Source organism: Necator americanus, chromosome II (assembly GCF_031761385.1).
Source record: "Necator americanus strain Aroian chromosome II, whole genome shotgun sequence".
Lineage (NCBI taxonomy): Eukaryota > Metazoa > Nematoda > Chromadorea > Rhabditida > Ancylostomatidae > Necator > Necator americanus.
Genome location: NC_087372.1, coordinates 33,136,634 through 33,157,077, shown reverse-complemented (window position 1 = coordinate 33,157,077; position 20,444 = coordinate 33,136,634). Strand labels below are relative to the sequence as shown.

The 20,444-nt window shown below is 41.0% G+C and overlaps 5 protein-coding genes across 6 annotated transcripts; 1 reads left to right on the top strand and 4 right to left on the bottom strand.

Moving 5' to 3' along the window:
- Positions 1–486: 486 nt before the first annotated feature.
- Positions 487–1,039, top strand: RB195_020264 (uncharacterized protein; the record flags this gene model as incomplete). The annotated part of the gene is made up of 3 exons (XM_064188490.1): positions 487–526; positions 587–668; positions 865–1,039. The coding sequence occupies 3 exons, from the start codon at positions 487–489 to the stop codon at positions 1,037–1,039; spliced, it is 297 nt and encodes a 98-aa protein (XP_064044371.1).
- A 605-nt stretch (positions 1,040–1,644) lies between these two features.
- RB195_020263 (uncharacterized protein) lies at positions 1,645–2,445 on the bottom strand (the record flags this gene model as incomplete). The annotated part of the gene is made up of 1 exon (XM_064188489.1): positions 1,645–2,445. One exon carries the CDS (start codon positions 2,443–2,445, stop codon positions 1,645–1,647), a length of 801 nt encoding a protein of 266 aa, XP_064044370.1.
- Positions 1,645–3,567, bottom strand: RB195_020262 (uncharacterized protein; the record flags this gene model as incomplete). Its single annotated transcript, XM_064188488.1, has 3 exons — positions 1,645–2,615; positions 2,668–2,818; positions 3,481–3,567. The coding sequence occupies 3 exons, from the start codon at positions 3,565–3,567 to the stop codon at positions 1,645–1,647; spliced, it is 1,209 nt and encodes a 402-aa protein (XP_064044369.1).
- A 2,941-nt stretch (positions 3,568–6,508) lies between these two features.
- RB195_020261 (uncharacterized protein) lies at positions 6,509–7,055 on the bottom strand (the record flags this gene model as incomplete). The annotated part of the gene is made up of 3 exons (XM_064188487.1): positions 6,509–6,662; positions 6,871–6,955; positions 7,016–7,055. 3 exons carry the CDS (start codon positions 7,053–7,055, stop codon positions 6,509–6,511), a joined length of 279 nt encoding a protein of 92 aa, XP_064044368.1.
- Positions 7,056–10,385: 3,330 nt separating this feature from the next.
- RB195_020260 (uncharacterized protein) lies at positions 10,386–13,359 on the bottom strand (the record flags this gene model as incomplete). Of its 2 annotated transcripts, XM_064188486.1 has the most annotated exons (5): positions 10,386–10,448; positions 10,526–10,586; positions 10,620–10,659; positions 12,472–12,551; positions 13,199–13,308. In XM_064188486.1, 5 exons carry the CDS (start codon positions 13,306–13,308, stop codon positions 10,386–10,388), a joined length of 354 nt encoding a protein of 117 aa, XP_064044367.1. The 2 variants fall into 2 exon arrangements, with proteins under 2 accessions (XP_064044367.1, XP_064044366.1); XM_064188485.1 differs by lacking the exons at positions 10,386–10,448; positions 10,526–10,586 and having other exon boundaries at positions 10,616–10,659; positions 13,199–13,359.
- Between the last annotated feature and the right edge of the window lie 7,085 nt (positions 13,360–20,444).

The window sequence follows — 20,444 nt, the reverse complement described above, 5'->3', positions numbered from 1 at the left end:
GTTTTGAGAAAGAAGCTGCGTAGGAATCGAAGAACATTGCCACATTATCATTTCAACTAATTTAGTTGGAAGAAGGGACATTCTGGGGTTCCTCTGACATAAGAAGTTTGTCGAACCTCATGTGCTGTCCTTACGTGGCTGTCATATTCAACTGCAAATAATCACCACCTTTATGTTGTTTTTACGTCCTCAGCGTTAGTAGCATTCTCAAATCTGGATCACATTTTGCTGCAGCTATTATCTACTTTATTTTCACGAAGAGCACAGAGACAGCATAAAAAAGACGTCAAAAAAAAAGAAACGAGTTTGAATAATCGCACGGAAGCGCCAAAGAACCCTGATGACGAAACTAAAACGATGTCCTAGTCGTATGCAGCTGTGTTTGTTATAGCGGCAACAAAATGATTGCGGGAAAGATATGGTTACTTTCTGCCACTATAAAAGGTTCAAGAGAAAATCTGTTGGCATTTTACAATCATTGTCGGAATGAATTTTGTGCTATTCCTTTTGTTTGGTCTTATCGCCGGTAAGACAAGTTTTAAATCATTTACTCATGTCGTATATTTCCTAATTTGAATTGTTGAAGGAGTGAAAACAGAAGCAAACAATACGGAGGAAATATGTCTTATGGAGATTGATGAGGGACCATGTAGAGGTATCATGAGAAGGTATGTGAAAGACGCCGGCACTCTGTGCTTTTCTAATGAAAGGAAAAAGAAAGAGCTCCAACATTCCTTATCAGGAGATCTTTATGAACAACTATTTATGAACGCGACAATTCCTGTTGCCGTAGGTGAAAATAATGGAAGCTGTACTGAGATTGAATTTGTTCTCCGTTTAAACCAAGTCACTAACATTTTTCAGATGGGCATGGAACCCGGTGGAAGAGCACTGCGAACCATTCGAGTACGGTGGTTGCGGAGGCAACGGCAATAACTTTGATTCACAACTAGAATGCCTAGATGAATGCTGGAACAAGCATGTCGACGAAAAATACAGGAAAAAGCCTGAACCGAGATGCGTAAAATATATTGTATAAATCAATAAAAATCAAGAAAAGTAGAACAACAGAAATGCCTCTTTACTTATAGCTTCACTTCTATTCCTGCACACATCTGATGATGGTAATCTAAATGAAAAAGAACATGTAACTGAAAAAGAAAAATTACGGTTATAGTTACAACTGTTTGACAAAATGGTAGATTTCTACCTTCTAGCGATGCTCTCCACTTTTTCCAAATCGAAAGATTTGCAACTGCTAGAAACTTCCGAAGGGAGAATCCGTAGTGGAGCTTCACCAGTGGGGATGATCGGGCTTGACACAGGAGTTGATGAACGGAAAAGGTTTGAGTAGAACCTCTCCGTAATGATTTCCATCTCACGACGAGAAGACGTGCGAGTCCCGTCTTCGCTCAGCAAGGTTGCTACCGGAATATTATATTCGCTGAGATCCCTGCGGCACGTCTTTAGACTCGTTCTTCTTTGTGCTGCTTCTAGAATCTTCTTCTGCCTGTACTTCAAAAAATCCTCCTGCAACGCTTTTCTGCAGCTAGTGTTTGCTACTAACCGCTCAGTGTGTGATGCATTCGGATCAAGCCTCAAAGCCCTTCTTCTTTCCAACAATTCCTTGGTGGTCTTCGAAATTCAATCCAAGTTTGTCGTGCGCGGCTTCGAGGCACGTTCAGCACAAGCTCGTAATCCTCTGAGCAACATCTCGTAGTCCACGTTTGGGTCCTCCTCGATGTGCCAGTCACCTTGGAACAAGGAGTACTCGAGTATGCAATCGTTGTAGACAACTTCTTTTCCCCTTCTTTGCCGATAGCAGATGTTCTTTTCCATCGTGTTGCTAAGTCGTATTTTTGCACGAAGGAGACGGTGATCAGAACCACTACAAAAGGATGGTGCTACTGAGAAGTCAAGTAGACACCACCTCCGGTTGGTGAGTATGTGGTCGATCTCCGCACGAGTCGCGCCATTGGGCGATTCCCATGTCCACCGACGATGATTTTTTTTCATGAAAAGAGAGTTCCCATGAAAGAGGCGAGCGGCGGACAACAGCCCGGCGAGACGATTGCCATTTTCATTCCGATCCCCTAATCCAAATCTTCCAATCCTGTATTCCTCTTCTGTGGCCTTTCCTAGTTTTGCGTTGAAGACTCTGACAACGAATTTGTAGAAGGACTTCTCATTGCGGACTACTTCCTCCAGCTCCTCGTAAAACGCGTCCAATTCGGAATCATCAGCTGCTGATGTTGGTGAGTAGCAGTTGATGATACTGATGGGTTTTTGGCGCAGAGGGCGGAGGCGAAGAATGGCCAAACGAGGTGACAGGATCTCGTGAGAATCGACAAGATGGACGACAGATGGGTGCACAACAAAACCAACACCGCCTACGTTTCGCGACGGAACCTTCTCTCCACGAATGACGAGTGTACCGTCATTCATCTGTCGTACGTCGCTCCTTCTGCACTTGGTCTCCTGCAGAGCAATCACGTGAAATTTGATACGCTCTGCAGCTCCGAGAAGGGCATGCAGGTCAGCGTCTGTGGAAACTGTTCTCGCGTTGTAAATATACAGTCTGAGACAGTCTCCATGGCGAGTCGTGCGTGTGTCGCCTTGGTTCAGAATCAATGACGTCCTGAGCAACCTGACTACATCGCCTCTCACCGGTCGCCTTACCGTCCGACGTCTGAGACGGCAGGGCCCAGTGTGCAGGGTACTGAGGCAGTGTATCTGCTGAAGTGGCAGAAAGACTTTTCCCCAAACTAAGCAGCCATGCCACGGCGAGCTTAGCTTTCACCACAGGTCGTCGCCCAACCTATATGGATCAGGGAGCCACCTCGCGACATTTTGCCAAGACGGTGGTGGATCTTAGCAGCGGTTTACTCTTAGCTAGGCTTCCGATTCCGAGAAGTCGGAATGTCGGATGTGTCGAACTCCTTCTCAGCTTGGGAGACCGTGCCGGAGGACTAACCTCCGCTGTGTATCAGAGTTCGACGCCCAGTGTCACCTCCACGCCACTATGAGGCGGTAAACCGTTGTGGAGGTGACACTGGGCGTCTATATATAATAATGTAAGTATAAGTATATAGTAATAGTATAGTAATATATAAGCAATAATAAATATGAATATCCGTAAGCAATATTATTAGTAAAATTAGACATTATTTTCGTTTGCTATTTGTCATTTTTTTGATGATCTTGTGAATCTGAGGAGAAACTCCTGGAAAACAACACTTTATTTTCAAAGCGATCCTGAGAGGAGTCATCCAGCTAGGTGAAGGGAACAAACCATAAGATTAAGAAAATTGAAAGAATGAGGAAGAGTTGACGAAATACTTCCTTACTACTTGCTATTTCCCATATATTTATTATTACTTTAATTTTTCAATTTCTTGAACAGAACAGCACAATTGCTGTCGAATCTTTATACCCCACTATTAACGTCTCTAAAAGAAAAGCAGGCAACCATGAACTCACGGTAGACCTCGCGAGGCGTTGCAGAGAAGCGATAAAAGAAGATCTTCTGCTCAGATCTCTTCGCCAGTCCATTTGCTTCCTCTCCATATCTAAGGGAACATGGACATGTTTTTCCAGAGTTCCTTCCGAATTCCGACATGTAATCATGTCGGTGAGGAATCGTACTTCGCCCGATCCCGACAGAATCAAGCCTGAAAATCGCTCTGATATCATCAAGCATCAATCAGACAGCACTAATGCTGGTCGGATTATCAAACGTGCAGAAGGGCAGGTCTCAGCTAAACCTGAACAAGAAGATGTTTGTGGGGAACGGATGAGTTTCTGCTGCCCCATTCGCGCTAAACAGAACGAACATATCAGAATGATCCAGTTATGAATATCTAGGTGGGGAAATTAGCATGAAGAACGACGTGACCTCTGAGCTGGGGAGGAGGAAACGAGCGGCTTGAAGAGCATATGAGAGCATCGAAGATATAGTGAAGAAGACTGAGTATATTCGGATCCATGTTTACCTATTCAACACCGCCGTTCCTCCTGCTTTGATCTATCTCTAAAGTGGCGTGTCGCAAGCAGGAGGAAAATGCGATCAGCGTCATTCAACCCGCACTTGAAAGAGCGATGCTAAGGGTATCTCGCTTTACGCAAGCCAAAGAAGGGATTCGAAGTTCACTTCTCTTTCTCGAAATGGTGTGCCGGCATCGTAGAGATTAAAATGGGGAGAGACGGGTTCCAGGGCGTCGAGATTGTGCGCCGACATCGTAGAGCAGTGAAATGGAGTGATGTGGGGTCACGGCGTCGAATTGGCGTCGTAGACCGGTTAAATGAGGTGAGACGAGTCCCACGGCGTCGAATTGATGCACTGCCATCGTAGAGCGGTAAAATGGAGTGACATGGGTCCAACGGCGTGGAAGTGTGCGGTGGTGTAGCAGTGTTGCAGAATAAGTTCGAGTGCATGTCGCAAAAGGTAAATGAGACGTACAACCGTAGTGGTGGATACTGTTCGTACCGCTTTTCACCTCTACGACTCCTCCGTGCATCTATTTCTTATCACGTTTGCTTTAGATTATTAACATGCCTTCTCCAGAAAATGGAAACACCCATGCAAACAGCAGCTTAAATAGTAGCCAACAGTTTACATGACCTGTCTTTAAACGTTGTCTTTATCAGTACGATTACGTTGTTTACGTTATTTTACGTTAAATTATTATCATTCTGTAGGTAACTGTAGGAGGAAAACTGGAGAAACCCATACTTTGAGGAATGCTTTCAAACTGTTTCTATATTATATCAGTACCAAAGGAGTGTTTCAAACTGAAGTTGGATTGTTCTCCAAATGTGGAAATGAAGCGTTTAATAGGAAAACTACGGAATCTCGTCTTTATTTATGATAAAAATAAAAGAAAGCGTCCTTAGAAAAACACTGTTTTAATTTTACCAAAAATATCACTACTATTAACTTTCATTGATCAGTGAAGGCCAGCAAAGCGAACACTACAGAAAATCCGAAGTCCGGCTTTAACCAGGCTTCAGACTGGTGTTTTTAAATTGCGTTAGTATCGAAAGAATATATAATTGTAAAATCAATCATCCAATCAATATATGGGCGAATATCCTCCAAATGTAGAACTGATGCATTTAGGAAAGAAACTGTAAAACCTTCCAACTATCACCTAGCAGCATCCTCACATCTGAATCATTTTCCGCAGCAGCTGTTATCTGCTTTATTTTCACTGAGAGCACGAAGACGACAAAAAAAAATGCTGCAAGAAAAAACAGACGAGTTTTAACAATACCGAACTACCAAAGATTTTCTTCCGATGACGAAACTAAACAATGCACTAGTCTGACGCAGCTGTGTTTGTTAAATGTTACATGTTATGTTTCCGACAGAAACTGATTGTGAAAAAGATAGGATTACTTTTTGCTACTATAAAAGATTCAACAGAAAATCTTTAGGTACGTAACATCACCGCCATGAAATTCGCGTCATTCTTTCTCTCGGTCATGTAGTCGGTAAGACAAAATTCAAATCATTTATTCATGTCATATATTTCTAAACTTGAATTCTAAAGAAGTAAAAACGGGAGCGTAAATTTCGCAACCATTATATTCAGTTTGGAGAGACGAAAACAGGAACCTAGAGAAGGTATTCAAAACTAGACATATGAATTCGCGCCAATGCTCATCGGACGGTATCCACGTGCTTTTTCACACGTACAGTCTTTGTATGTTGGGAAACCAACCGCATGTATAGTCGAGTCAAAGCGATTTGAACTTTGGTGCAGGTGCGTAAGGAAGCGCGTTCGAAACGGCGCGGTGAAGTGAGCGGTTTGGATCAGGATCGGACCACTGCTAGCTTCACGTGGAGCGCAACGATGATTGAAGCTAGAGCGAGTCTCACCGTGTTTTAAGTCGTTTTGACCCGAATACATATCGATGAGAGATCTTTCCGAAGGTTTTTTTTTCTTTCGAAGTCAAGTCAGCAAATAGTTCTCAATGTTATTATTACAACTATAGTATTTTTATATTTTATATTATTCTTTGTATGATCACTATTGATAAAGACATTAAAACGAGACACCAGATATAAGCAACGACAAAATGTTTATGCCTTACGCTTGAAGATTTTCGGATTATAAGTCAGACGCGAGATCGACGATAATCTTTAAAGCGAAGAAGCTGTAAAATAAGCATAAGAATGGATCCTAAGAATGAAAAAAGTGTGAGAGCTGTTTTCGTAAGGACATCTTTAATCAATGACAACCAAGTTTTTTAAATAGCGCAAGTCTTTCGGCTTGAAAAAAATTAGAGAAAAGCACTAGAAGGAAGTAATATACCATTTCGGCAAACAGTTCTAACAGCTATTGTGACTTTTTCTTCGCTCATACGGAGTTTTTCATTTACATTACCGTTGTCGTCTATTTGAAAGAATAGAAGCAAATCTGCACGTGTAGAGAAGCAACAATTTTTATTGTTCTTGACTTTTGTTGCCATATTCAATGTGTTTTATGCTTTTTTCTGCATTTTTTCAGTCTTTTTTGTTATTCTTGTTTTTTGTTCCTCGAGCTTCTCCAGCACATCTAGCCATGCATTCATCTCTTGAGTCAAATCTATTGCCGTTGCCTTCACAACCACCGTAAGAAAATTTTACGCAGCGCTTTTTCCTGAAGTCCCATCTCCATCTGAAAATATTAGTAACAATCAAATATTTTAATGGAGAACAAGCTTGTTATACTTTCTATAATTTTCTATAATTTTTTCCGTGGTAACCGAAACTGTGGTTGCGCTCACAAGTAGTTGCTCATAAAGATCACCAGATAGAGAATGTCAGAGCTCTTTCTTTCTTCACTCAGAAGAAAACTACACATTACCTCGGCGTCCTTCACATACCTTGTCTGGAGAGATTTACATGGTCCACCATCTTCCTTCATATTGCATATATCCCCCGAACGATCATATCCCAGTCCTGACGCTCCTTCAACAATTCAAATTAAGAAATATGCAGGATGAATAAATGACTTGAATCTTATCTTACCGACGAAAAGACCAATCAAAAGAAAGAGCAGAAATTTCATTTCTCCAGTGATTGCTATGTGCCTATGGATTCTCTGTTCACCGTTTTATAGTAGCAGAAAGTAATCATATTTTCATCAGAATCACTTTGTCGCACCATAATAAACACAGCTGCATCAGACTAGGTCATCCCTTTAGTTCGTTTAGTCATCAGAGTTCGCTGGTGGTCGTGTGCAATTATTTAAACTCGTTTCTTTTTTTTCGTCCTTTTTTTACTGTTTTCGTGTTCTCCCTTAAATAAAGTAGATAATAGCTGCACCGGAAAATGAAAAAAATGAAAATCCAGAAGTGAGCATGTTACTAACGTTGAGAACGTCAAAGAATATGAAAAGTGATAATTCTTTGCGGTTGCATATGGCAACACTCAAGCACAGCGCATGATATTCGACAACTTTTTTGGGTCAGATAAACCACAGAATGTCCCTTCTACCGACTGAAATTGCCGAGATACAAAACTAAATTAATAAGTACTACATCATTATTTCGTACCAAGAAACGTTTTAAATTGGGTCACAAAACTGCGACATGAAAAACTCAAAGGTGTTTGTTACTTCCATTGAAAAAAAAGTGGGGACGAAGTATCTGGCGTTAATCAACTCGCTTGATATGCGTCAACACGTACACTTTAGTTCAGGATCGTTTAGAGGTTTATGAGTGGGTTTCTAGCTTATGAAAAATTACTGGGCCCGATGTTTCAGGTCAGTGTTTTTATCCCCAGGGAAACGTCTGGTAACGATTCCTCGATCCCAGAGAGATGAAAGGTTTTGTTGGCGGCTTGATTCACTACAGTGGTTTCGAAATCTCCATCGATCATTCAAACACAACGAAATCTTTTAACGACTGCGCTGCACCCGCCCTGCTCCCATTTGATACACAGCGATTCTTTCAGGACCTTAGCCGCTGCCAGCTACGAACCAGAGAGCGGAAGCAGATGCTTCAAATCACGTCGCACCAAAAATGCTATTGTACCGTACTCCACAGCACAAATCATCGCGACCAATGTTTGCTGTCCCATGGTTGTTTTTACTTTTTCGTCTTTTTTAGAATTCATTTACATTACTGTTTCATTGTCGGAGAAAAAATTCGTTTGCACACATGTCGATTTCCCGAAAGTTTCCTATTCTTTCTGCAAATGACTTTTTTTGCCGTTATAAAAAGATGCAGTTGTCTGTTTTGTCAATGTCTGTGCGATGCGCCTACGCGTTCAACTTCAATACAAAGTCAATTGAGGTTCGTGCGTGGCATGTTATCATAGGCATGTTTTGTAGCTACTCGTTCTTGGTAATTCTTGGTAAGTCATGGTAAGAAAACTTTTTTTGGTTTTTGCCAACATCGAACCATAGATATCGTAGATACAGTGGTGTTTCCAATCACCTCACTTGTCAACTTTAAAAAAAGTTGTAAGAATTGATGAACCTCTTTGGTACACCATAAAATCCCGTATGAAGGTCAACTGCTTTTCCAAATCCGTTTCCTCGTCTTCCTCGGGACATGTCTTGTAATATTTTCTCACCTTTCGATGAGGAAAAAGTTTATTGGTCTTGGGCGGTGTCGGACCATCGACTGTGCGACCGTGACCATAGCTGTATTTTACGCGCGTCCGATTTTTTGTTATACCGTGTAAAGTTACCGTGCAAGTTACCTTTGTGTCTGCGGAACAGAGAATACTGAAGAGTCCCTGACGACACCGGGAGCACTGCCATCGTTTTAAATGTATCGCTGCAAATCGTTCATTTCAAGAAACGGAATTCTGTTCTTTACGCTGTTTTAACTGGACTAATCCGTCCTGAATCCTCTTGCTAAAATTCGCATTTGTAGTTACGGCCCTCTTACGGACTTCTTTATGAATGCATACCGTTAGCAGACAATCTGTTAACAAAAAAAAAATAAAGCTGTTTGCGTTGAACATATCTTTGCAAGTTAAGTTTTGTGCGGCGCTATCCGACACAAGAGTTATTTTCCTAGCCCGTTTTGGTCTCATGTCATGTCAGCAAGTAGTAGTTGTGAAAAGAAAAATTTGATTTTTTGTGAAAAGAAAAAGAATTTTGTGAAAGAATACAAATGGATATATTTACTCTGCGAGATCACACATAAATGTCTTAAAGATTACTTTTTTCGATGTTATGTGTGAGGAATTGCATCTTTCTCTTCAGCCTTAGTTAAAGGAAGAGCTTTGCAGAATGAAGGTGAAAGTGTGTATAACATGGCGACTATGATATATGCAAATAAAAATTGTTCTGAATACAGGGACATTGGCGAATGTGAGCAAAGATTGATCATAGTGTTTTGTCAGTGTGGAGTTGCAAAATTTGTGAAACACACAATGGTAGTTAATCTTAAAATCTCTGCCGGTGATTACTTGGAAAACCCAGGATGAAACTCCGTATAAAGAAGCATTAAAGCTGTGTGACCACGGACGAGGACTGCAGAGTTCGCTTTCTGCCTCATCCGTTTTACCCCGCGAATTTTCGAGAAACGGTGTTAAATCCATGGACAAGCGTGCGATGAATGACATGTCAACCAGGAAAAAATATTACGTGGTATTGGATAATTACCTACAGTGTGAAATATTACTTTAAATAATATTAAACAATCACAAATATTGTAGAATATTACGTTAAGTTTCGGGGGTAGCACAGTAACATGGAGGCGTCAACATTTTATGTTGAAGATATACAACGAGTTGACCGTGTGTCAATGAAACCACTCTGGTTCAAAACCGTGCTGAGCTAAATTTTTGGAAAAGATAGAAACTTTATACTATTTCTAAAAAATGAAAAATTCCGTAATAAGAAGCTTTCAGCAGTTTAAAAGTTGATTTAGAAGAATTAAATTATCAAAAACGCTCACATTGTCAGGTCTGGAAGAATGCAAATGGATTCTTCGGAGTTTTGGAAAGGAGAAATTCTGCATATAGGGGTTTCCTTAGTTCCACCATCCGAATATATGGGTGATTTTTTCTCAAAATGCCGCCCTTCTCTGAAACGGAAAAACTTGCCAAATCCCACTTTTCCCTCGCGCGCATGTAAGTGTCTGATCTTTAACAAAGCTCGGAATAACTTAGTGCGAAGCATGTTATCAGCTAGGATATTGTAGGCAAAGATTTTTTCTACCAGAGGCTATATCAAGCGATACCCAAGGCTCCGCCGTTTTTCTCATTCCAACTGGACCTGACATGCATGTTATAAAGAAGGTAAAATATCAAAATCTTCATTCAGGAAACAATAGAGATCTTTGCATAGACTCGTATCGAAACGTTAGGGACTATAATACGCTTGAGTCGTAGGATAAGATTTTGTGATTTTCCTTTGTAACGTCGAATGAAGGCACTGTCAAACTCTTAAAAAGAGGTAGGTTTGCCGTGAAACGGATAGCAGCTCAACTTTCTCTTGTTCCTTAAAACTCTACCAGTTATGTTCTGTCGAGCAATACAAACAGTTCTCAAAAACTCAAACACTTCTTAGTAGCGTACATGTCTGACTGCTTTCGAATCTTGGCATTTTGAACATGTAGCTTTGATCAACTTGCTTGAGCTGTACCCAAGATGGTGTTGGTTTTTTTTTTACTGATTAACAGCCAGCCTTCGGTTATCGCCTTCGTCAGAGCCTGAAAAATCAAAGCCATCACTGACTTATCCTGTCGAATACTTCATCACCCAACAGAAAGCATTCGAACGATACGAACGAAAACGTTCGTATCGTTTGAAAAAACTACGAAAAAAAACTACGAAAACTTAAAGGCAGCATACAACGAATCTGAGGTGAAGCGGATTTCAGGTGGAGTATCCGTATACGGAGTCGTAGATTATGGAGAGTTGGGTGGTTCCGCTCATCTCTCCTTGCATCACTGCAAACAGCTGCCTCCAGAATGCTGTTTTATACGACGCCATCTGTTGCAACGCTTCCCAAGCGCCGCCTCCGCCCTGCGATTCGTCGAAAATCAATTCGGACTGCCCCGATAGGGTAGTAAGGGACGCTACGCGTGCAAGGGTGCAATATAATAATAAGGCAATATAAGGCATCGTACAAAACAGCATTCAGGGGACTGCTGTTTGCGGTGATGTAGGGAGAGATGAGCGGAACTACCCTCGTCCCCATAATCTACGACCCCGTATACGGATACTCCACCTGAAATCCGTACCACCCCAGATTCGTGGTTTGCTGCCTTTAAAGGACAAAACATCTGTTAGCGCTTACCTCATTTGCTGAAAATGGTAATGTAACGGACCACCACGTACCACAACTATGAATAACAACGGTTTCTTTATAGGGATATGACGGTCCACCTCGTAGATCAAAACCCGCACAGAGATTTATATGGGGCTAGGGTGTTTGTGACCATCGTTTCACTTAGGACTTTTCGCTGTTATCAAAAAATGCCTGACGTATTCTGTGCGCTATGATTCCGGACTCGAAGGATAGCTACGTAATTTCCACCTCCATTTCACAGTTTTGATGACATATTCTACGGTGTGCTCCCAGTGGGGTCTATTCTACGGTGTGCTCCCAGTGGAGTGGGTCTGCAACAAGGTTTTCGATACCACTCGGTAATCAATATCCCATTGCGAAAATAGATATGCACATTCAAGAAAACTACTTGCCTGTTGGGTTCACCTTTGTAGACGTTGCTGATTGAGAAGATTGAAGCACTCATGCAATTCTTCCCGTTTTGGGCAAAGGACGCAACTACCATCTATGTAACGACGATGTAGCAGTGGTTCGTGATCCATTAGAGGGTTTTCGATTTTCAACATAAAGACAATGTCGAGAGTGTATGCCAGCGTTTGTCCCATAGCCAGCCCCGAACCGGACATCGAGACTGGAGTGCGTATAACAAAGGAACGTCAAAATAATCAGATGAAGTGTTTGGTGTTAATCAATCCGCTTGAGGTGCGCCCCCACGTTCACTTCAATTCAAGAGTCGTGAAGTCAGAACGTGTAACTGGCCTATACAATGACTTGCGGTGGCTAGCCGATGTATCAAGCATGTGTTTTTATCCTCCCAGACAAGTCTGGTACCAATTTATCGACCCTGGAGGGACGAAAGGCTTGGTGAGGTGAGCACCTGTGCGGATTGGAACCTCCGATCGATCGTGCAGGTAGCGGAACCTCTAACCGCTACACTACACCCACCCAATCAGATGACACATTGCAAAACCTTCTCTTCCTTTTCAGTCCTAAACGGAACGCAGTTGTTGGGTGCATCCAAGATTTCGCAACGAATTCTTGCATTACATGCAATACGAATCAGTAAACGGAATACACCGGAATTCATCTATACTGGCAAAAATATGTTTCTTTTTGGGTGAAATTTTCACAAATCGATTGATCTACTTGTTCGAGTCACTATTATAATAGAATAATGATAATAAAAGCAAAATTGAATGAAATGATTAAATACGCTAATGAAGATAATTACCTCGCAAGCACTGTGAAAAGCGATACAAGAACTGAAGAAAGCGTATAGAATGCTCGTAACTCATCCGACATAAAGGAGGACTGAAATTCTGGAGAACCTGCAGTCTACGAATTCATTTATATACAACAAGAATTCAATTATTTTTCCCTGCTCTATCTAGAAAGAAGCAAAGTAGTGCCAAATCACTCCTTTCATGGACAAAAATAAATCCATGCACTTATGAATCTGGCATAAAATAACATCCAAAAACAGCTAAAGTTGCAAATAGACGGATCCCACTACAGCAATAAACTGGAAATGTTCAGCAGAAGCCTACAACGGATTCTAGGTGTTTCTTTTTAAGTGGTTTCTGGTCTTCTCACCACAACCGACCCTTCCATTCAATACCACCCATCATGCTAGTTTTGCTAAGACCTCAACGGCTAATGCTGACTGAACTTTAACAGTTAAAGACTGGATGAACTATATGGACAAGTGAGAAGAAGGAAAAACCTGAAATGATCATGGAAGTTGGCTGATTTGGACTTCCAACCAAAGACAACAGTGAAATTACTTTGCTAAAAGGACTCATTAGTGTTCTCATATGATTTCGTAAAAGCGAACTACGTTCGTTGCATGAGATAAGACCTTAGACGTTCCAGTATCTGCTGCGCTGAGGAAAAACTGAGAATCCTGTTCAGCTCGACGAGGGCAGAAAAAAATGCTCTACAATCGATAATACCGGTACCTGGACTGAGGCTTCGTCCATGCAATTCGAATAATCGTGATCAGCAACATACATATTCCATTCGGATCCGGATTAGGCAAAATCTGTCTGCTTGAGACTGACGAACCCATCCACGTGTATATTCCAAATATCCGAATTTTGTAGTGAGCCAGGCATTGCATCCGTTATAAACATCTGTGACAAACATTGCGTGCAAGTTGTGCTTCCAATTCTCTTCAGAAGTAGGTATTATGGGGAGATAAAACTAGGAAATCAGATAAACCTACAACTAAAAGAGACGCGTGTCTACAACATGCCGATATTTGTAATCAGTCTCGTCTATTGCCTCCATTCGTCACATTTTTCCATCAACGACAAAGACACGAAGTGGCTTCATCTTGGTACTGGGAACACTAGTGTGGCATGGTGATAGTGTAGCGATTTCAGTCCCTATAATTCAATTCAAACCTAGCGTTCAACAGTGATTTTTTTCCATACCTAACTAATGGAATCGAACGGTGTGGGTCTCGCTGCTAATGCCGCTAATAGAGGGAGAATCGCAGTGCCGCAGGTCTTTTTTGCTAGAAGCATTTGTTGCTAACGGAAGCATGAAATTTTCACCGAATATCAGCGTTAACATCATCATCCTAACGAAGCCTGCACAATTTCAAACAGTGGCCCTTGTGATTCCAAAGTTATAGACTTTGCAGAAAAATCCTTCTATTAAAAAATTTCTAAAATTTGCAAAAAAAAAAGCAACCAAAAAGTAGTTCTGCGAAATTCTGCGAAATTTTTGACATGGATAGCGATACTCTTGTTTATTTACAATAATTGACGTGTCTTCGATAGGTTACATAGAATGTTATCGATTATTCATTGTTCATGCATGCGTTCATGCAAAACACCGCGAAATGGAATGTTCGAAAGTTACATGAAGACATGAAAAATAGCTAAACTACGTCCTTTCCTGATTAAGGATTCACTCCTCTGCCAAATTCCACTGTCCGAAGTAAGTAAGTTAGTGATAACGTTACTTTTAAGTTAGTGTTACTAAGATAGTAGATATCTATATATATATCGCAAAAGATAGATATCGCAAAAAAAAACGGCGTGGAAGACCCTGTTTTTGCGACGATTTTGGCTGTAACACTTCACGTTTGCCCACGCGCCGCATCCAAGCAGTCCATGTCCAAGTCCAAGTCGCTGTCGTCCCAAAGTTCTCTACGGACTGGACCATTCCCTCATTCAAGGAAGACTTCTCCTTACAAGAAAAAGAGGGAAAATCTAAGAAAAATCTTATATAAGAGGGTGAAGTCCCAGAAGAGTCATTATCTAGGATTCTCTCGCTTTTTAAAAAATTTTGTAAAAATTTTTAAAGACAAAAAAAATTAAAATTAAAAATTTTAGCTAAAGACAACATCGACGAGAAATACGACCGGCTCGTTGGACACACTCACGACTGCCTGAGGAATGCCAAGAGTTTTGAAACCACCGAGAGATGCCTGTCATCAGAAACTCTTGAGCTGATACGCCGGTGCGGTGCAGCGGGAGCCGTAGGCAACCAAGAACTCACGTGGGATCTCTCGATGCTTCTCAGAGAAGCGATAAATGAAGGCGTCAAATAGAAAAGGGCAATATTATTGGCTAAAGCAGCTGAGATTGACGAAGACGAAGAAAACTGCACTCCGGGACGGGAATGGAACAATCATCAGAATACCACCGCACTTCTATTTTGACCTGTGCTTTAGTATCTTGGACACTTGTCATAAATGAAGAAAATGCGATTAACGTCACTGAATGTTCAACCGAACAATCTCAGTTGTGTGAAGCGAAAAGCTACGAGCATCTCACTGAAAGACTTAACGCTCTGCCTTACGTTAGCGATCGAAGATTAGAGAGGACACCGCGTTCGCCAAGAAACCAAAAATAAGGTGGGCAGGACACGTGATGTGCTTCGACCTTTGGACCACAGCCGCGAACGATTGGGTTCTACGCGATACTAAGCAGCACTACAGGAAGACCTGGTGGTCAAACTTCTTCACAAAGTCCCCAAAAAGAAATTTTGATGCTCTTTGTGTCGCACGCGAAGGAAGGAATCACTGGGTGACTCTGACACGCGACGGAGACAAGTGGAAAAATTACTGGCTCCCGTTCGATCTGTAGAAATAACAAAGAGATTCAAATTGATCAAGGCTTACAAAACAGAAGAACGACAAAATAAACAACGAGCTTCCTCATTCCTTCCAGTTCTAACCATAACGCAGTAATTGAGCGCATCTAGGATTTAACAACGAATTCTTCCTTTGTATGCAATATAATACAGTAAACGGCAAGCGCTGGAAGTGACGTAAACAGATAAAAGTGTCGTTTTTCCACTGATATTTTCAATAATTTAGTCTCTTTGTCCAGGTCAGTATTCTAATATAACAATAGTGAAAAATAAAATGCACCACAATAAGAAGCAAACTATTGAAATAAGTGCTTCGCAACTACTGTGAAAAGCGATACAAGATCTGAAGAGAGCGTATAGAATAGTCGTAACTTATCCGACATCAAAGAGGGCCGAAAGGAAAAATCACGGAGAATTCGCAGATCACAAATTAATTTATTTCTAGTAAGGATTTTTTGGTAATTTTGTGTTGCACCTAGAAAGAAGTATGGAAGTGGCGAGCTTTTCTTTTCTTGAGGCCTTACTTAAGCGATCCATAAATTTATAAATAATTCAAATAATTCACAATTCATTTCATTCATGATCATTGGAAACCTGCTGAGCAACAAATTTAAGGTATATCCTTCCTACCGAAACTCACCGACTCATCCCTCCTGGCCTATTACGTTCTATCTATCCAGAGAAACGATCACACGGCACATATTGTGCGCTTTGCGTGTGCCTTAGAGTCCTTCTGCGCATCTTTTTTGTTTTTCTTTTCTTCATGACATCGTAAAAGTGCAAGAAATTATAATGAGATAACAGAAAATATTCCAACCTTCTGCTCAAAATATTCAACAATGCACCGAGTGCACTGAGTTTTGTTGTTCCGACGAAGAATAAGCAAACAAAGCAAAAATATGCTAGCAATTATATTTATTCACACTAGCACGTCATAGAGAATTCGAGTTGGTTTGAAATCATTAGCTTTGGGTGGTGAGCGACGAAGCTCAGCCGAATCCATAGTCTTATCGATCGATAGCACTCACCTTATAGATGAGTTCCCATGTGTAGGAAATGACGTTGAGAAGAAATGTGCCAAGGTAGGTAAACGTTACAAAAGCCGACAGCAAATTTACCGATCGGACATTTTTCTGAAAGAAACGAAGAGCAGGTTCCAGTCGTACGTCTCTGATATACAACCGTTTTGTGGAGTGGAATCATCGCACCTAAGCATATTGTCGAGGACTCTGTCATGCATTCTTCTAAGAACTCTAGAAATATCAGTTCTGGCCAAAGTAGCATCTAAATTACCCCATGTTGAGATGCTGATATCGTGGAAACAAGACGTTCAAGATCACAGAGCGATACTTTCAAGCATACCGCGTATATAATTCTGATAAAAACCGTGGCTTACCTGATACATGGAAACGGAAGTCTAGCGTACTTCTTAGCACTGGCGCTGATTGGAGAATGGATTCTGAGCTAATTTGAACGTGTTTCAGGTGGTATAAAAAATTGAAACGAAGTGAATTTTTTTACATTCAAGAGGCCAATATTCGTTGAATAAGTCCGGGCTCCGTTGAAAGGAGGAAGAACAGTGCATGAATCTATCTTAATTCTATGTCTTTGAAATAAACTCTTTTAATTCTTGTATTAGGGTGTTCAGAAAGTATCTGCCGAAAATTCCGCAGTAGTGCAGATTTTCTGAGATGTTCTGGAAGTTCCCGTTTTGAATACATTATATAAGGACACTACCGCTTGTATACAAATAACATATCTGGCTCCCTCTTCCTTGCCTATTTCACCTATAGTTGCCGAACATTCCACCCATATTCGACACGCACTCCTTTACGAGTTCGAATCTGGCCACCCGGCTGCTGAAAAAAAAATCGAAACTTAAGTCAAGTGTTGCGCCACCTAGCCCTTTTAAAATGTTGTTGGGACAGAGTTTGAGATTTTCCGACTTTTCTCCGGAATTGTCCTATTTGAATTTTGAGAGAACCGGAAAACCCGGAAAGGAGAAATTTTGCACATAGGGGTTCTTTTAGACCCTCCATCCAAAAATATGGGTGGTTTTTCAAAACGTCATCTTTTTTAGAATGGAAAAAATCGTTAAAATTCCAATTAACGCCCTTAAAATTCCAATTATCGCCCTTAAATTAAAAAGTGAGTGATTTTGAATAAGATTCAATAACTCGAAGTGACTTGAAGCGAAACCAGCCCTCCAAGTGTTCCGTAGCCAAGGATTTTCTCTACCAGATGCTGCATCAAACGTTTTCCAGGGCTTCGGTTCAAATTTTTGTTGGGACAGAGATGGGAAAAATGCCATTTTCCCATCTCTGTCCCAACAAAATTCCAAAAAGACTAGGAGGTGGGAAAAACAGCAAAGTGACTGTTTTTAGGGTAAACCTTCTCCAAGAAACTAGCTAAAATTTTTCCTTTTGTCCTCTTATGATGAAGTTATTCGCGATCTCCCAGACCTGACAATGTGCACAGAATTTGAGCTCTTTTGGTCATTAAATTCCATTAAATCCATTTTTAAACTGCTGAACACTACGCAAAATCAAACTCGTCATTTTCAAAAGTGGTCCTGAGTTTCTAACTCTTTTGCGAAAATTTGACTCTGCGGGGTGTCGAACCTGCGTCGTCCCATTGTCATAAGAACAAAATGTTGGTTTTCTCTTGTTTTTTTCTCGGCGTTCCTCTGAAATTCCATCTATGGCACCTGACTCTTCTCTTTTTTCGTCGTGTTATGTCCTCTGATCGGTGTTTAGAGATATTTTGTAGATTGTACAACAAAAATAGAATAGAACAAAAATTAAATTACTTCAATAGCAACATTTCAAAAGCATTTCAGCAAAATTTGCCTCTTTTGCTGTTTGGCGTTTCTTCAGTTCTGTCAGCAGTCAACTACCGATTTTCTCATTTCCCATTCGTTCTTCGGATAACTTTCGATTTTTCTTTTTCGAACTACATGAAATCTCCAATATACTGAATTGACAGCAACCGAGAACTGTCGGAAGAACGTCGGAGGAGGAGAAAAGGCAAGGAGAGGGTGGGGGTCGTATTCGAGAGGATACTTTGCCATCACCACGCTTGACCCTGAGTGAGTGGTTTTCCTAGAGTGGTAGGAGGTCCCGTCACGTTTGTGCGGTCGACGGTTCGATAACATCCAAAACCAATGAACCTTTTCTATACCCAGCAGCAAGAAATTGTTAGGAGACTTGTCCAAGAAGACGAGGAAACTGATTTCGTAGAGCAGTCGACCCTAATATGGAATTTTATGGTGTGTACCATAATTTCAAAATCTTCTTTTTTCAGTTTGATTCATCAGCATCGAATACCTTTTTTCATGTTGACGAGTGGGATGAGTAGGTGGGTGTAGTGAAGTGGTGAGTGGTCCTGCCGCATCGTCACTCCATTTCCGCGGTCCATCGTTCAGTAATGATGAAGATCCAAAAAGGTTTTCTTAATAAGGAGGACAATGAATTGCTACAAAACTTGTCTACGAGCATAGCAACTGAAGACAATGCAACTGCTCAACTGATTCCAAATTGAATTCGACCGCATATCTACAATTTCTGATGCGAATAACTATATCTTTTTGTTACATCAAAAAGTTATTTGCAGAATGAACATGGTACCTTTGGGAAATTGAAATGTGTGCAAATAAATTTCGCCTCTGACAATCAAATATTAATATATGTGTATAAAAAGGAACGAAGAAGTAAAAACAACCACGAACGAGCAGTAAATGGTTGCGATAGTTTGCCGTGGAGTACGGTACAATAGGATTTTTAGTTCGACATGGTTTGAAGCAGTACCAAACAGGTTAATAAATTTCGAGCTTTCTTCAACTCGACAACTGAGATGAGTGGGTGGGTTCAATGGAGTGGTGATAGATTCCGCTACTTCGTCACTACATCCATCTCATCCCAGTTTTGACACTGACAAGGACCAGAAAGGTTTCCTTACTACCAAGAACCATGAAGTGCTACAAAGCATGTCTCATACAACTTAAATCGACTCTGTATTGAAGTTGAACACGTAGGCGTATCGCACAGATATTGATGAACCAGGCAACCCCATCATTTAATTACCGCAAAAAGGTTATTTGCAGAAGAAACCGGGAACTTCCGGAAAATTGACAAGTGTGCAAATAAATTTCGTTTCTGAGAATTAAAGATTAATATATGTGAATACAAGGAAACGAAGAAGTAAAAACAACCATGACAGAACAGAAATTGTTTGCGATGATTACCTGTGGTATGGGACTTTTGGTGCGAGATTAATTGAAGGGTCTGCTGTTGGCTCATGGCTGACAAGCGCTGAGGTCCCGAAAGAATTGCGATTGATCGATATTTCGTAACCACAAAATCAATAAAGCCGCTAAGCAAACTTTTGCACCTCTTGGATCGAGGAATTCTTACTAGAATTTTCAGTGCGATTAAGAATACGGACCTGACAAGTCGACTAGCCCCAGTAATTCTTTTATAGGTTAGGCACCCATTCATAAACCTCTAAACGATTCTGAACTGAAGTGAGCGTGCTGGCGCATACGAAATACCTACAATGCATACATGATTAACGCTATTCCCTCCGTCTTCAATGTTTGTTGGATGGGACAACAGACATCCATGAGATTTGCACACCGTAGTTTAATGACCCGATTTAAAACGTTCTGTAGTACAACATGGTAGTGTAATCCTGATTAATTAAAATAGAAGTGACATTCTAGGGTTTCTCCAACTCAATAACTTTGTCAAACTTCATGCGCTGTCCTTAAAGGCATCGCCCAAGAATTTGATGTAGTGCGGGTTTCAGGTGGGTTATGCCTATACGGAACTATTTTCTACGAGTTCGGTTGGAGCGCGCCAGCTCTGTGTTAGCGCCGCATGTTCCGGACCGTTTTTTACGGCAGTTAGGAAGAAATGGATGGAATCATCTTCCTCTTTATAATCTACGACCCCGTATAAGAACTTTCTTTCTGAAATCCGCACCACCAACCGCCATGAATTATCACATTTCATTTTGTTTGACATCTTCCTCGTGAGTAAAATCCTCACTTCTGGATTTTCATATTTTTCATTTTCCGTCACAGTTATTACCTGCTTT